Source organism: Cynocephalus volans, chromosome 3 (genome assembly GCF_027409185.1).
Source record: "Cynocephalus volans isolate mCynVol1 chromosome 3, mCynVol1.pri, whole genome shotgun sequence".
NCBI classification, from domain to species: Eukaryota; Metazoa; Chordata; class Mammalia; order Dermoptera; family Cynocephalidae; genus Cynocephalus; species Cynocephalus volans.
In genome coordinates, this window is record NC_084462.1 from 42,685,452 (window position 1) to 42,703,492 (window position 18,041).

Consider the following 18,041-nt stretch of genomic DNA (forward strand, 5'->3'; position numbering starts at 1 on the left):
TGAATGAAGGGAATGAGGGCCAGATGGATGGACAACTTGGTTTTTTCACTCTAGTTCAAAGTCTGAGCCAGGCCGACAAGTCCTCCTCCGACTCCAAGCCACAGTGAAGGTTTTCCTCCGAAATCTTCAAGCTTTGTGCTGAGCTTCTGTCTCCCTTCCCGCCCCGCCATAAGCACTCAATCTTTCTTTCTCTGTTGTTGACGATGCATCAGGTGTCCATACTAAACACCTGTCAACACCATTCCTGAAAGTCTCTTCCATTTTCCTCATGTCATCAGGCACAGTGTTCTGTTCCACAGACATATGACAGAGCCACAGATGTGGTGTTAAGATGCCCTGGAACCATAACTTAAAAAGCAAAAAGAAGCAGGTGAAAGTAATTTTAGTAACACATCTTATTTAACCCAGTATACTAAAAGACTATCATTTCAACACGTGTCAGTATAAAACAACAAATAAATGAGCTGTTTTACATTCTTTGTGTGCACTAAGACCCTGGAATCCAGGTGTGTGTAATTCGTGCTTGCAGCCCATCTCAGTTTGGCCCAGCACATTTCAAGGGCTCAAAGCCACATGTGGCTGGTGAGAGGCTGCTGCACCGGCCCTGGCAGGAGTAGGCCTAGGCCTGTTGGGAAAGGAAGCATTTGGAATCAGGGCCAATTCCTGGGACACAGACAGTGGGGAGGTGTGCCCCCACTGAGATCAGCTTGTGCCTCTGATGTTCTCATCTGTGAAATGGGACTGGTGATGCTCGCCTCCTGAGAGTGGGTGAGGATGGCCTAGCCCATGCTGGGCACCTGGGAAATGCCAGCTGTTGTGGTGGTAGCTGGGGACACAGTTCCAGGGTACTGCAGCAGGCCTGGGACATGGTCATCAGTGGGCGGTCCCTGACGTCTGTTTCTTTTCCTGTACCACTCAGGGCCTAGCAGAGAAGAATGTATTCACTGTGCCAAAAACTTCCACTTCCAAGACTGGAAATGTGTGCCGGCCTGTGGTGAGGGGTTCTTCCCAGAGGAGATGCCCGGCTTGCCCCACAAAGTGTGTCGAAGGTACGGTCTTCCTGGCTCAGCCCCAGACTGCTGGGGAATGGTGGTTGACTGTGTCCAGCGAAGGCCCCCTCTCTGGGGCTGGGGTGGGGGGTCCCACACCGGGTCCTCATCTGCAGAGCTAGTCCGTAGCCATCACACCTCTGTTCATCTGTGTGTATTTGTGGCGCACCTACTGTGTAGGCACTGCGTAGCGGCTGGGCTAGGGCAGGAAGCAGAATGACGGGATGCTTACACCTAGCAGCAGACTCCACAGCATGGTCCTACCCATGCCATGGCTCAGGATGCCTCGTGCTGTTGGCAATCAAGGAAACCGTGTTTGGGGTTTTTAAAATTTGATTAGATACGTCAGAGAAAATAAAAAGATCCTGACAATCTCCTTATACTAAAGCCATTTCCCATGCAGTCAGCACACAGGTATTATAACCCTCTCAGTCTCCGTTCCCATCTACTCCTGTGTGTCCACCTTTCTTGTGTGGTGGCTCTAGACCGCGTAGTGGTCCCTTGTGCTGCTGGACATGGGCCACTAAGGGAGAGCCACTTGCTTCGGTCTCCCCTTGTCTTGCCAAGTGTTGCCCTGTGTCAGGACACCATAAACCCAGAGGCTGGGAACAGGGCAGCCTGTTGTGTTCAGAGGGGAGCTACGACAAGACGTTTGAAGGTGACCAAGATAATAGGATGGTGGAGGTGACTCAAAACAGGGAGCCCTGACAGGCTCATGTGAGAGCACAGCAGGGAGACCGGGAGGGAACCTGCTAGTACCGGTGGGTCCACAGACTTCCTGTGGGGGTCTGCCTCCCAGGCCAGGTGTGAGAATTGCTAGGGGCTGTAACCCATTCCCTTAAACAAACAACAACAAAAACACCAACAGTAAGCCAATGAGAGACCAGCAAGTCCTTACACTTGTGTGACCCACAAAAGAGGGGTCCCTAAGGGGTTACCTATCTGTGCAAGGTTCAGTCCCCTCCACCAAGTTGGTTTGAAACAGGAACCTCAGCCTTCTTGAGTCCTGGGCACAGCTGTCTGAAGTAGGCCTTTCATTTTAACCAGCCAGCTGGTTCTTGGATAATTAAGTCTGGCAGCCCATGGAGAACTTGGAATTAAACAGTGATAATCACATTCATTTGTCAAATGCCAGAGTATGCTGAGTATGCCCACAACTGTGGCAACAGGACCCCCGCGGGTATCCAGAGGCTATGGTGACCCAGCCCCCAGGGGGCAGGAGGCGTGCAGCCCTCGCCAGTCCCTCCTGGGCATCAGAGGTGGGCATCAAAGGTGGAGTTTCCTTGGTACTCGCTTCCACATGATGGGAAGCTTTTAGCTCTGGCGGGGAGTCCTGTATTGGGACTGACACACCAGGTCTTGGAGAAACAACCCCATGAAGATCCCTGTACAGCTGCCAAGGTGATGAAATGCTAGCGCTTCACAAAGCTCCCATCTTTTAGAGTCTCCTGGCCATGAAGACCCCATCATTGTGGATCCCTCCCAAAGGAAGAATGGGCTTGTCTACTGGGTTCTGCAGGGTCTCTCCCAACTCAGGCAGCATCAGCTTTTAGAGAGCCACAGCCTTCCTCCAGGGCCCAGAATGCTGATTGGCACAGTGGCCCTCCCCTGCTGAGGGGGCAGCTCCCAGAGAAGTTGCAGCCAGATGGGGGCTGGATGTGGGAAAAGCAGTCCAGGACACGGGCTTGCTGGGTTAGCAACCACAGATCTAAGCTGAAGCCTGAGGACTGAGGACAGTCCATGATAAGCACCTCAGAAGAGGTGCTGGACACCCCCAAGATTTAACGAACATAACAAGAGTGAGCAAGAAGGACTTGGAAGAGAAAGAGCACTTCTGGGTGTCCTTGCCTGCAGGCTGGACCGACTTCTCACACCCCAGCCCTCCCCCCACGGTCAGTGGGACAAAGACTCTCAGGGGCGTGCCTTCTGCCTTGTTCTGCGCCCAGCCTGAAGCATGAAGGGAGCTCTAGAAGCAGCTGGCCTGTGCGCTCGGGGCATGTGCTGTCTGACTCTCGCCTGGAACATGCAGGAGTCCGATAGGAGTGGCCCCTGCAGTGGTGCAGGGAGAGAGAGCACCGTGGGCACACCTGCCCTTCCAGAACTTGGCAAAGCAAGGCTGCCATGGTGTTTGGGGGGTGAAGTAGATACCATAAAAGGTAGCAGAACCAGAGACATCTTGAAAGCCTCCCTGCCCAGGAGGACCACCTGCCAAGGCATGGTAACCCTGACAGAAAGAAGCAGGAGCCACAGGCAGTTGGGGGCATCACCCCTTTCCCAGAGCAGCATGAAGCTGGATTCTTCCCCTGAACCTCCAGATGAGAGCCCAGGTCAGCCACGACCCTTGCCCTGGGCCTTGTGAGACCCTGAGCGGAGAGCCCGGCTGAGGCTGCCTGGACTTCTGCAACAGAACTGGGAGCTTCTGGACAGGTGCCGGTGAAGCCACTGCTTTTGTAGTCATTTGTTACGCAGCAACAGAAAACCGGGACAGTGCAATCCCACCGAGCTTGGGGAGGTTGTATTTGGAGAAGAAAGTAAGCTCTGTCCTGCTGGTTCTCCACTGCAGCCTGCTCTGCGCCACTGTCGTTGTTCACAGTTGAAGTAACCCTCAGCCACTGCCTAGGAGCCCCCAGGCCCCTTTAAACAGCTCAGCTTGGTCCTAGCTCCCGTCTCACTGGTGAGCGTCAGTAAAAGATGCTGGGGGGGGGGGATCCCCAGGGGGGCCTCTGGCTGAGCCACCAGAGGGTGCAGGGGCAGGTGTGAGGAGGCAGAATGGTGGGGGCCAGACCCCAGGGGCTTCCCAAAAGTGCAAAAGGAACAGGGTCCTGCAGGCTGACCCCAGCAAGTCCACTGACTCTGCTGTCCTCGGGAAGTCCTGGGCGGGGGTGTGGGTGGGGGTGTGGGTGGGGACCAGCTCTTGTTGCAGGAGGAGGAAGTTGGATTGGCTCCTGAATGCAGGTTTGCCTATGGGATTTACACACTTGCAAATATAAACCAAGGGCCTGAACTACAGTTTCGGCATCCTCAGGTGCACTAGGAATAAAAACCCACCTCCCACCCAGGCTGAGATGCTGCGCACTGGGCTCTGGGGCTCCGTGGAGGCAGAATCAGCCTCCAAAGGGCTGCTTTGGAAAGAGGTCTACCAGGAGGCTTGTTGTTGGCATCTGGTCACCAGAGTCCTTACAGAAGGGGCAGGGGGCATCTGTCCCAAGCAAAGAACTGCCCCACAGGGCAGGCCCAGGCACAGTCTGAGCCAACGCAGCCAAAAGCAGCAGGTATAACCTGGTGCACGCTCAGCCCCAGGGGAAACATGCAAACTCAAGCCCCAGGGCAGAGTCGCAGGTTCTCTGTGAAGGGCCAGATGGTAAGTGGTGGAGGCTTTCAAGCTGTAGTGTACTGTCTCTGTCACGCCACTCCACTCCACTTCTGTAGCACAAAAGCAGCCACAGATGATGTGAATGAAGGAGTGTGACTTTGTTCCTGTAAAACTGCTGGATGTCCATGGGCTGCAGCACACTGAGCCTCCCCTGAGGTGTTCCTCTGCATCAGAAATAGCCCTGGGTCTGTCTCTGGGCCAGGACTGACTGGGAGGGACAGGAATTTTAAGAGCACCCCTCTCCCTGGGAGTAGGCCGGCAAGGAAGTTCAGCCCTGGGGTGGGCGGAAGCAGCAGCCCTCAGGTCAGCTCCAGAATCAGGTCTGGTCCCAACCCCAAGCCCACAGCCATCGCAGGAGGGAGACTCGGAGACCTGGGTCTGACCTCTGCTCCCAGGCGTGCTCCTGCCTGGCCACGGCTGTCTTCACCCTCCCGGGAGGAGGGACTCATGGTTCAGGGCACCGTGGGAGACACAGGTGCAGCCTCTCAACAGAGGACCAAAGCTGAGGGTCAAGGTATGTGCAGGGAGGGTAGGCGGGCTCCAGGAAGGAACTCTGGAGTGGCTGGGCCTCTTCCCCAAAATGCAGCAGAACCCGGTGTCTTCCCACAGGTGCGACGAGAGCTGCTTGAGCTGCGAAGTTTCCAGCAGGAACTGCAGCAGGTGTAAGGCAGGCTTCACGCAGCTGGGGACCTCCTGTGTCACCAACCACACGTGCAGCGACGGTGAGCACCTGGGGGCCACCAGGCAGAGTGCAGGCACAGCAGCCCCAACAGGAGAGCTTGCCCCATGCACTATCCATTCTGTTGCTTATAGCAGAATACCTGAAACTGGGAACTTAAAATTTATTTCCTACAGTTTCAGAGGTTGGGGAGTCCACTGTCCAGGGGGAGCATCTGGTGAGAGCCTTTTTCTTGGTGGTGACTCTCTGCAGCAATGCAGAATGTCATGTGGTGAGAAAAATGGGCTGAGCTAACTTTATCACTCCCACTCCTTACAAAGCCACCAGAACCAAGCTATTACTCCATGAATGGATCAATCCATTCACAAGGGCACAATCCTCATAATCTAACCACCACTTGAAGACCCCACCTTTCAGATACCATAATTGGGTTTCCCACCCTCTTAACATTGTTACAATGGGGGTTGAGTTTCCAATACATGAACTTTTGGGGTACACATTTGGCTCATAGCACCCCTGATTTCCAGTGACCATCTGGGACTCCTCTAGCCAATTAGAAAGGCAATTGCCCTCTACTACCTCTCCTGTAGGACTCTCACACATTGACCAGAGGCATCCCAGACATGGTTGGTCAGTTTGTTGAGTGAGTCTTAAAAATGACTTTGTTCTTGTGCTTTGTTCCTACTCTCATGCCATAGGCCCCAGGCAGCCTGGCTTTGGCAACTTCACTGTAGGAGGGGCCAAACCAATCCAGGGGGTCAAAGCCAGGAGGTCTGGAGGGTCTCAGCCTCAGGAGCAGAAAGACAGAGCCCAGAGTAGAGGCCCATGCTCCACAGCTGGAATCTCAGCTGTGCACAGGGAGACACCACGTCCATGCTGCAGGAGAGTCCTGGTTCTCCAGGTGGATTGTGGGGACAAGGATGGGTTGTGAAAACAGAAACTGAGAAGGGGACCAAATATGGTGCCCAGTTTGGGCAAGAGGAGGGGCGGAATGACCGAAACAAATTTAACAGGCCCCAAAGTCTGACCAGTGTCTCCTTTTGCCTTCCTGCCACGGGCCGCAGCTGATGAGACATTCTGTGAGATGGTGAAGTCCAACCGGCTCTGCGAGCGAAAGCTCTTCATCCAGTTCTGCTGCCGCACGTGCCTCCTGGCCGGCTAGGGCGCCCAGCTGCCCGCGGAGGGCAGGACCCCTCCTGTCCACCCGCCAGTCCGTCCACTTGCCCCAGACTGTTGGCCAGAGCCTGTAGCGGGGCGGTGCCTGCATCTGACAGCCCTATCTCCCCAGGAGCGAGGTCTTCCCACAGCATCTCTGGGCACCCAAACCAGGTGGGTGGTGGCCCTCAAGGAGGTGTCCCTAAAACAGCGATATCCTCCCAAATTCTGCTTGCTGCCTACAGTCTTCTGGCAAACTCAAGATAGGAACAAAATGACTTCTGGAAACCCACAGCTCCAGCTTCGGAGCAGCTTCTGGGACTACAGGTTTACTGAATCTTCAAGACCAAAGCAGAAAGGAAAGCCACTCAGCATGACACGTCACTCTTCTCCCTGAGCTTTTGTGCAGCTCTGTGCTAAATCTCAGTGGGCCCGGCCAGCACAACCCCGGGCCGTCCTCACACATGACGAAGGCACGAGCAGCCTGCCTGCTCATCGCCTGCCACCAAGCAGTCTGGGGGACAGTTTGGTCAGACTGTAAAAAAAATAGGTTTGGGGCATAAAATGTATGACCACTGGGGATGGAGTATCTATCTCTACATAGTCAGCTGCTCTGAAGCTGCGGCAGTGGCTTAGAAAGTCAAATTCCAAACCCGATTAGAAGATTCTTCCTTCCTAGGCAGTGCTCGCCCTTGAGGGAGCCAAGCTCTCGTTACTATGTTCTGTCTGTGTCTCTAGGAGTCTTGTGGGCCAAACAGCCCCCTCTACCTGACACAGAGCCTTCTGAGGAGGGGCCAGAGGAGGCAACCCAGAGCCAGCCAAAAGGTGCGCCACAACCAAGCAATTCCTTCTAACAAAATGTAAACTTAGCCCTTGAATTGCTAATTGGATATCCTTCAGTTCCCATTGTGTGGAATTGCTTTTAAAATTCATTTGGCCTCTGATCTTCGGAAGACTTGTTCTTAAGGTGGAGACTCCTGTGTCTGTGTATATTATGAGCCTACAGGACACAGCTGGATTTATTTCTGCCAAACCTGTGTAGGCATTTTATAAGCTACATGTTCTAATTTTTACCAATGTTAATTATTTTGACAAATATTTCATATATTTTCATTGAAATGCACAGATCTGCTTGATCAATTCCCTTTAATATGGGAGTGATATTTGCCTTAAATTTTTTCAATCTCGTCTTTCCCCATGTTGTCCTGCTCCTCTCTTTGAGTATAACATAGCACTGGCCTGGTCACCTGTGAGCTGGACAGAACCCAGCTGTTGTTTATTGAATCCACAACTCCAAAAAGAAATCAACAAAGCAAATACAATTAAATAAATTAATAAAAGAGTTAACATCTCATGGCAAAGGAGCCTGTATTTCTTTCCAAGGCACACAAAAATTTAAACCTGGGTGCTGACTGATGTGAGACATGGACACTGCTTTATTTTAGGTTTGGGGATATGTTTGAAGTCATTATGTAGAAGGTCTTTGAGCCTTAGCAAATGTTGATGTAATGAAGTAATGGGGAAAATCCCAGTGTTCCGATCCCAGGGTGTCCTTTGCAAAGAGACCCCCTCTTCAGGCCACAAAAGCCTGGTTGGATAGAGGAGCTAGACCCCCCCAGATATAGAGACCCCTTCCATCTGTCAAGGGGGAGCCCTCCACAGCCCAGACTGTGAGCCTTTTTACCTATAGCTTCCAAGTGTGATTTAATTAGATTACAGCTTGTCTTTTGCAGTGACTGAAATCTTTGCACCCATGGGTTATCTCGGCTACCTGGGATTTTTGCCATTGCCTTTCTGTTAGGTCAGAAGACTGTACTTGCTAGGAATCCTTAGATTGCAAACAAAGGAAATGCACCAACTAGAACTGACTTAGGAAAAAACAAAAGCAGGTGAGGCGGCATTGTTTTTGGAATCCAGGGTTGATTCAGAACTTCAGGGAAGGGTGCAGCAGGGCCTTGGGAACCCTGGGACCAGCATTGTGTCACCTGGGCCCTCTTTGCAGCACACACTTCTCTCCATCACCTGCTTCTCCAGTTTATGGGACAAATGAGAAGACTACCAATATCTCCCAAGTGAAACAGGTACAAATCCAACCCCTTACACAAACTTTCTGGGTCCGTTTCTGGGCCCTGCTTTCCCCAGGGACAGGATTCTGGTTAGACTGCCTTGCATTGGTGCTCACCCAGTGCCTTCAGCTGTGGCCATGGGGATAGGCTTGTGCAGCAGAACATGGCCACAGGGAGCTCTGTGTCAGAGGAGAGGAGCAATGTGCAGTTCTCAGAAAGTGGGATGAGCCACACCACCAACAGCCATCCACATAAACACAACTTGACCAGAGCTGTCAATGTGAGGCAGTGAAGGAATGAGTGAGTGTGTTTGGGATAACCATAGCCAGGACAGGGCAGAATACTGATAAGCATTCAACCTTCCCCATGAGACGGATGTTGAATTAAAACCAGCAACTTGTTAAATACCCCTGGTGCAAGGCACCATTTTAGCCCCTAGAGACTGGATATGGATAACAACACAAGCTCTTGGCCCACTGAGAGCTTACAGTCTAACATGTTTGGAGCTGGATCCAAAATAAATTCCCTCTATGTCCCAAAGGACACCCACTACAATGTGAGGAGCTGCCCGAAATCGCCATTACAAGATGGCGCCGGCCGACACTGACAATCGGCAAAAACAAGTCTAGAGCGCATGTGCTGGGAATTTCCCCACCTCTAGTCTCCGCCCCACCTGTGGCGTCAGCTGGGCCGATTGGGCAGCCACCAATCAGATGGGAACACGTCCTAGGCGAGGGACTGTCTCTATATAAGGGGCGCGGCTCCCCTCGCTCGGGGTCTCCATTTTTAGCAAGCTTATGCTCTTCCTCTCAAGAGGCATTAAAGCTTATCTGCAGAAGGATCCTTTGTGTGCCGCGTTGTTCTTGCTGGTGAGACGGTAGCGCGGGACATCTGGTGCCGAAGCCCGGGAAAACTTGTGACATCGTCAGCACCTTCGGAGACCCCCTGGTGACAGGGAGGATTCAGAACTGCAGGAGGGTAAGTTCAGAGAGGTGTGTCTGTTCTTGGTCTGGGGTGAATTCGGTTAGATTACAAGGTTTTAGACTCATCCCTTGGTGTGGTCAGACTGACGTAGATACGCAGCTGCACCTGAGACCCGTGTGAGCCTCTCGTACATAAGGGAGCGGTGTGTCTCACAGCGCCTCCTAAAGCAGGGCGCGTTATGGGTTCTACGCAGTCTATGGTTACCGCGTTAGAGGCTGTGCTGAGACAACGTGAGATCAAAGTAGGGGGCCGTGTACTCAGAAATTTTGTGAAAGAGGTAGATCGTGTGGCACCATGGTATGCCTGTTCCGGCTCCCTAACCTTGAGCTCTTGGAACAAATTGGGCAAAGACCTTGACCGCAAGTACGCAGAGGGAGACCTACGTCAGGGCACCAAGACCGTTTGGAAGTTCATTAAGAATTGTTTGGAGGATGAAGGCTGTAAACCGGTAGTGACAGAAGGACAAAATATATTAGAGGAAGTCCAAGACAGCATGTCAGAAACTGAACGGAGTGAGAGGATGGGTACCCGCAAGAGGAGAGACGTCTCCTGTAGAAAAAAGTGCCCTCCCGGTAAGTCTACGGACGAGGGAGAGATTCTAAACCATCAAAGTGATGTTCCCGGAAAATCTGCCGGGGAGGAAGGGGTTTTAAACCCCCACCAAAAGAGAAAAAACAAAAGAGAGCTTTACCCTGTAGGAGAGCTGAGGGCCATAGACCAAGGGTTGGAGGACTTAAATCTACATGAACCCGACTCTGACTCCCTCAGCCCTAGCGAGGAGTCTGATTTAAAGGAGGAAGCTGGGGGCATGCCACCTTTGAGTGGAATACGTCCGAGACTTTTGAGTCTTCTGTTTCTGTCCAAAGGTACGGACAAAATACTGTCCCGCGCTACCGTCTCGCCAGCAAGAACAACGCGGCACACAAAGGATCCTTCTGCAGATAAGCTTTAATGCCTCTTGAGAGGAAGAGCATAAGCTTGCTAAAAATGGAGACCCCGAGCGAGGGGAGCCGCGCCCCTTATATAGAGACAGTCCCTCGCCTAGGACGTGTTCCCATCTGATTGGTGGCTGCCCAATCGGCCCAGCTGACGCCACAGGTGGGGCGGAGACTAGAGGTGGGGAAATTCCCAGCACATGTGCTCTAGACTTGTTTTTGCCGATTGTCAGTGTCGGCCGGCGCCATCTTGTAATGGCGATTACGGTGTGACGTGGGCAGCTCCCCACATCTCCCCCTTTCTTATTACATTAAGAGGCTGGAGCAAGCTCATTGGCCACAACATGTCTAGCAAGTAGTCCTGTCTTAGGTCGACCCACCTCAGGCCGTGACCTTACCCGTCAAAGGTTAACCCTATCGCCACCAGGCACCATGTCTTAGGTCGGCACACGTCTGGGGGGAAGTTGCCCGTCTCTGGATCTACTGGAGCGGACTCTGAATTGTGAATTGTGGGCCAGCACGAGCCAGGGCGAACCCCACTGATCAGTTTTCAGGGAGGCCAGCCGAAAAGAGGGGGGGGGACTAGTCTTTGAGCATAGATAGCCAAATATCGGGATTGGCTCCTTGCTCCAGAGCCACAAGTGCTTGGGCAATGACCACCTTGTCTTTTTGTGTTTGGGCTTTCAGCCTACAGACCAGCCAAAGAAGGAACACTAGTCCACAGCAGAGGGCCGCTCCAAACAACCCCACCCCCACCCATTCCTTGAAATGTGACATGGCAGTTGTGATCCAGGAGGACAGTCCAGCTGAAAAGGAGGCATCCACTCTTGTTGAATTCACAGACACGATGGCATAGCGCAGTTCTTGCATCAGGTCGTCAAAGTTCCCTGTCCAGTTTCCTAAAAGATACTTAGACAATTGATGAGACAAATTTGCCGCCCTGGTAAAATTTTCATATTGGATGCTGGTTACACATAATCCTGAATATTTCCACTGACACCCCAACTGTGCTACTTGCCACAAAACATCTACTTGTTCCTGTACTAGATCTACCCGCTGGTTAACCACCATTAATCCATGCGCTCTAGACTTGTTTTTGCCGATTGTCAGTGTCGGCCGGCGCCATCTTGTAATGGCGATTTCGGGCAGCTCCTCACATCACAAGAAGCCAACCAGGCAGCCTGGGAAGCATGTACCCTCATTGCAGTGGCTAGGCCAGCCTTTCTAGACGCTGACAAGTGGGGTTGGGGGTTGAGAAGCTGTTCATGAAGTCCTAACAACTAGGCACCACTGGTTGAAAGGGGCTGACCACATATTATGCCTGTTCGCAAATGGTGCAACTTTAAGGTTGTATTAGTCCATTTTGTGTTGCTATAACAGAAATACCTGAGACTGGGTAATTTATAAGGAAAAGAGGTTTATTTGGCTTACAATTCTGGGACAGCTGCATCTGGTGTGGGCCTCAGACTGCTTCTATTCATGGCGGAAAGTGGCAGGCAGCCGGCGGGTACAAGCAGATCACATGGTGAGAGGAAGCAAGAGAGAGAGAGAGAGAAGGTGCCAGGGTCTTTTAAACAATCAGCTCTCATGGGAACTAATAGAGCAAGAACTCACTCGTTAATCCCCCTCCCCCAGGGAGAGCATTAATCCATTCAAGAGGGATCCACCTGGATAACTCAATCAGTTTCCAACACTGTCACATTGTGGATCGGATTTCCTCATGAGTTTTGGAAGGACAATAGATCCAAACTCCATCAAGGGATAAGATTGTCTGGGCTCAGTGAGGGCAGACTATGTTTATGGATTTTAAGTGACAGAATCATGGATCATCTCCTTTAAATCTGTCATTTCACAGACAAGGACACTGAGGCCCACAGAGGGGAGGTGATTTTCCTTGGGCCACACACCGGCACAGTTCCTATCCCTGTGCCCAGGGAGGGAGTTTGACACTCTGCAGGTGGGGTGGCATTCTGAAGCTGGCTAAATGTAGCCATGATGCATTTGTTTTAAACTAGCTTTATTTCCAGGGGGTGACATTTTTCTGACTGTCTTAGGGTTCTCCAGAGATACAGAAATAATAGGATTTGGATATAAATATACGAGAGGGGATTACTTAGGGGAATTGCCTATGTGATTGTGAAGGCTGAGGAGTCCCACAATAGGCTGTCTGCAAACTGGATGCCAGTAGCATGGCTCAGCTGAAGTCCAGAAGCCTCAGAACCAGGGAAGTCAATGGTGTGATTCTCAGTCTAAGGCTACAAGCCTGAGATTGCAGCCAGTGTAAGTCCTGGAACCCAAAAGCTGAACTCAAGACTCTTCAGAGTCTTGATGTCCATGGGACTGTAGGGAAGAGTGTGCTCCAGCTCCAGCAGAATAAAGCAAGAGATTTACCTTTTCCTCTGTTTTTATTCTCTCCTGGCCTCCAGTGGATTGGATGGTGCCACCCATATTGAGGGTGGGACTTTCCCACCTAGTCCACAGGCCCACATGCTAATCTCTTCTGGAAACACCCTCATAGACACACCCAAAATGATTGCTTTACCAGGTTTCTATGCATTCCTTAATCTCATCAAGTTGATACCTAAAATAACCATCACATTGACCTTGTCCCCAAATTCTTTGGCACCTCACAGTGGTCCCCATGGACGTAGCCCCATCCCTCCCAGACCACTGCTAACTTTATATCTTGTAATTCTTCAAAGGGCTGGGGAGAACTGGACTTTTTACAGAAGACATATGGGAAGCGGGGGGTGGACAGAGCTATAAAAAAATAAAAGGACTATAAATGTGTCCAGGAGTGGAGTGCCCTTGAACTTTGGGAGACCGCCATCCACTGCATTTGCATCATTGGTGATATGGGTAGAGGGGGCCTAAAAGCTCAGGGTAAGCTGGGGTCCCTGAGAGTGACAGGCGAAGATTTACATCAGAGGATGGAAAGGGAAGGAGGTAGAGAAGTACAAAAGAAGGACTTTTTAATAAGAACAAGCAGGGGTGATGGAAAGCAATGTACCATGGCCGTTCTCCAGCATCTTAAGGTTCCACCCAGTCAGCTGGGAGGCAACTGAGTGCTGGTTGCCAGGCAACTGGGAGCTGGGGGGTCCCCTCCCCTGCCTTCACTGTTATTTTCCTTCCATGAATGCCAGACTTATCCTTCCAGGTTGGTTGTCTGAGGCCTTTCCTGATACCCCCGGCTCTGTAGCTTGTCTGTGCACAGAACAGCATCTTTAGGTCGTACAGCACTGAACACCCACCTCTCACTATGGACCAGCCATACTAAGGGTGACCAGATACCTTTTAGCCTCCCTATTGAGCCAACAGGAACCAAAGTGCCCAGAGCAGAGAACTTTTTATCTAAAGCAGTAGTTCTCAACCAGGGTGATTTTGTCTTCCAGGGGAGATTTGGCAATATCTGGAGACATTTTTGGTTGGCACAACTGGAGGAATATACTCACATCTAGTGGATAGAGACCAGGGAGCTGCTACACATACTGCAGTGCATAGGTCAGCTCCCACAATAAAGAATTATCCAGCCCAAAGTGTTAATATTGCTGAGGTTGAGAAACCTGGCTAAAAGAAATGGAATCAAAAAAGAAAACTCTGCTTGCAACTTCAAAGAGATACCTAAAATGAATAGAACTGCCTATAATTTGATTTCTGTTCCTGTTCATGTGCTAAACCAAGGGAAACTTGTTTAACTTTCCCTTTTTAAAGTAAAGACATATCCCACCCCACCCCACCCTTTTTTTTTTTTTTTTTTTAAGCCCAGCAGGAGAAGGGCTGAGCTCTCTGGTCCACGGACTCCACCTGGTGGTCCTCTCTGGAATTAAGTGAAGTTTGGATTGTTTTAACTTTTTAATTTTTAAATAATAACAAAGCAAAATTATAGAAAAGTTGCAAGTATAGTACAAAGAAACTTTTCATGAACAATTGGAGAATAAGTTATTGATATTATACCCTATTATCTCCCAAATACTTTGGTGAGTATTTCCTATATACAAGGACATTCTCCTACACAACTATCAGAATCGGAAATTAATAATTGACATGTTACTACCATCTGACCCTCTGCCTGTATTCAAGTTTTTCCAGTTGTCCCAATAATGCTTTTAGCAAAAGGATCCAGTTCAGAATCACACTTTGCATTTGGTCACATCTCTTTTGACTCTCATGACCTTGAATCTTTTAAAGACCACAGGACAGTTATTTGTAGGCTGTCCCTCAGTTTGTATATTTGCCTAAGATTTCCTCACATTTCAATTCACGTAATGCATCTTTGACAAGAATGTCACAGAAGTGATTCTGTATTCTTCTCAGTGCACCCTAGCAGATGGGACATGACTTTGATTTGTTTTTTATTACTGGTGATATTAACTTTGATAACTTGCTTAGGGTTTTTTTTTTTCTTTCTTGGCTATAAAGTGATGCCTGTTAAACACGTCCACTATCACTACTGTTCAAGATTGTGTTGAAGATCCCAGCCAGTGCAACAGGGCAAAAATAAACAAAGAACTAGTATGAGATTTGGAAAGGAAAAAATAAAATTATTATTCTCAGCATAATCATGTATGCGAAAATCCAAAAGAATGGTGTCTTAGTCCATTTCTGTTGTTATAACTGAATACCTGAGAGTGGATTATTTATAAAGATAAAAAATTTATTTCTTACAGTTCTGGAGGCTGGGAGTCCAAGGTTAAGGGGCCATATCTGGTGGGGGCCTTCTTGCTGAAGCTGCACAGGGCTGCACATGGTGAGGAGCACATGAGAGATGGCCAAATTTGCTTCCATAACAAACCCACTCTTGTGACAACCCATTAATACATTAACCCATTAACCCATGAATGGATTGAGGGCTCTGCCCTCATGACCCAATCACCTCTTAAAGGCCCTACCTCTTCATACTTACATTGGGATTAAGTTTCAACATGAGTTTAAGAGGGGACAAACATTCAAACCATAGCAGACAGTTACAGAAAAATTAGAATTAGTAAGTGAATTTCACAAGATTGCTGGATACCATGCCAATATACAAAAATCAACTGTATTTCAATATTTTAGAAACTAATTAGAAAATGAAAATTTTAAACAAAAGACACTATTTGCAATAGCATCAAAAACTATCAAATACCTAGACTAAATGCAGTAAAAGATGTGTAAGATTTCCACACAAAAACTATAACACACTAGTGAAATTAGAGAAGATCTAAATAAATGTAGAGTTATACCATGTTCATAGATTGGAATACTCAATATTATAAAGGTATCAATTCCCTCTAAATTCATCTAAGGTTCCAATACAATATAAATTAGAGCATGAATTCCTTTTTAGATACAAGATGTATCTAAAATTCATACTAAAATGTAAAGGGCAAGAATAACCAAGATAATCTGAGAAAAAGTGGGAGTCTTTTTTGGGGGTGAACATCAAGTCTTTTCATAAAGCTTATATTATAAAGACAGTATGATATTATGCAAGGATAGCTGACTAAACCCTAGTCCAGAAGCAGCCCTCACATATTTGGACTCTTGATTTATGATAAGAGTGACACTGCAAAGCAGTGGGGAAAGGATGGTCTTTTCCATAAATGGTGCTGGGTCAACTGAATATCCATGGGGAAAAGAGATCTTGGTCTCTACCTTAGAGTACATACAAAAATCTATTCTAGACAGAATGAAGATCCAAATGTGAAAGGTGAAATAAACAAGCTTTTAGAAGAACATATTCATGATTTTAGAATAGGCAAAGATTTATTAAAGAGTACTCAAAAAACATTAACCAAATAGGGAAAAGTTCATAAACCGTACTATATTAAAATGAAGAACTTTTGTTCAACAAGACACCATTATGACAGTGAAAAATCAAGCCACAGAGAGGGGCAAGATATTCACTGAACACATATCTCATAAGGACTCACATTCAAAATATATAAAGAGCTCCTACAAATCACTAAAAAAAAGAAGACTTCCCAGTACAAAAATTAAATGGGCAAAACATGCAAACAGACACTTCACTAAAGACTATATCCAAATGAACAATAAATATGTAAAAAACGTTCTCAATTGTGTTAGTAATCAGGGAAATACAATTAAAACCACAAAATGATACCACTACCAACCTACCAGAATGGCTATAATTTAAAAGACAGACAATACCAAATGTTAGCAAGGAATTTAAATTGGTACAACCACTTTGGAAAACTAGTAGTATCTACTTAAGCTGAACATAAGTAAGCCCTATGACCCAGCAATTCCATCCCCAGTATATTAGTCTGTTTCTGTTGCTTACAACAGAATACCTGAAACTGGCTAATTTATAAAGGAAAAAAATTTATTTCTTACAATTTCAAAGTCCAAAGTCTGCATCTGGTGAGGACCTTGTTCTCGGTGGGAACTCTTTACAGTGATGCAGGGTGTCAGAAGGGGAGACCAAAGGAAAACTAACTTTCTCACTCTCTCTTCTTATAAAACCATCAGAGCCACACCCATTATTCCATGAATGGATCAATCCATTCACAATGGATTGATCTTCACGATCTAATCACATCTTAAAGGCCCCACCTTTCAAATACCATTATTTGATCTCTCACCCTCTTAACACTGTTACAATGGGAGTGAAGATTCTAATACATGAACTTTTAACCCATAGCACCCAGGTATATATACATGTTCACTTAAAGATATGTATTATAGTGTTCATAGGTACAATATTTATAATAGCTCCAAATTAAAAATCACCCAAATGCTCATCAACAGCAGAATGGATAAATAAATTCTGGAATATTCACAAGATAAAATACTGTATAACAATGAGAATAAATGAACTACAGCTACACAAACATAATGTTAAGCAAAAGATATATAAGGCACAATACCATTTGCATAAATACAAAACTAGGCAAAACCAATCTAAACAAGATGTCAGGGTAGTGATTACCCTTCTGGCAAGGGTATTGACTGGAAGAGGACAAGAGGGGGGCTTCTGGCAATGTCCCGTTCTTATGTGGATACCAGTTGTTTGAATGATTCATGCTCAGTTTGCACTCTTCTGTATGTATATCCTACTTCAATAAAAAAGTTCTAAAAGAATCAACTCCAAGTGGATTGTAGAGCTAAATGTGAAAGGTCAAACCATTAATTCTCTAGTAGATAACACAGGAAAATATGTTGGGGATGAGGGAGGATTTCTTAAACAAGGCACACCGACATGCGTACATATACAACCCATGTACCCTAAAGGAAATGATATTGAACTACATAAAAATTAGAAACTTCTCATCAAACACTATTAAGAGTGAAAAGGCAACCCACAGATTGTGCTCATATCCAGAATATATAAAGAAATACCACAAATCAATAAGAAAAAGGCAGACAACCCAATCGCAAAACAAACAAACAACAGCAACAACAACAAAAAAAACCATGGGCAAGAGACTTGAATGAACACTTCACAAAGGAAGGTAAAGAATGGAGGTTATACACATGAGAAGGTTCTCAACTTCATTAGTCATTAGAGAAAAGCAAATCAAATCCATAGTGAATACCAGTACACACCCATCAGAATCGCTAAAATTATAAAGACCGACAATACCAATGAGACTGCGATTAGAAGACATAAAAACCCTAACTGCTAGAGTGTGTATATTACTTCAGCCTCTTAGCATAACTGTTAGGCATTACCTATTGACAATACCATACTCTTATCCAGGCAATTCCATTCCGGGAGAAACTCATGCACATGTGCATCAGATCCACATACAAGAAAATTCATAGCAGCATTATTCAGAATAACCCCAAACTGGAAAC

General features: G+C 47.8%; 1 protein-coding gene across 3 annotated transcripts in view; it reads left to right on the forward strand.

The window, feature by feature from the left end:
* The window catches only part of PCSK6 (proprotein convertase subtilisin/kexin type 6), a 170,827-nt gene extending 164,465 nt beyond the window's left edge, over positions 1–6,362 (forward strand). For all 3 annotated transcript variants that reach the window (XM_063089775.1, XM_063089776.1, XM_063089777.1), the window contains 3 exons: positions 920–1,049; positions 5,032–5,144; positions 6,166–6,362. In XM_063089775.1, the coding sequence (XP_062945845.1) occupies positions 920–1,049; positions 5,032–5,144; positions 6,166–6,263 (341 nt within the window). In that variant the 3' untranslated portion in view covers positions 6,264–6,362. The remainder of the gene's footprint in view (positions 1–919; positions 1,050–5,031; positions 5,145–6,165) is intronic.
* Positions 6,363–18,041: the final 11,679 nt, after the last annotated feature.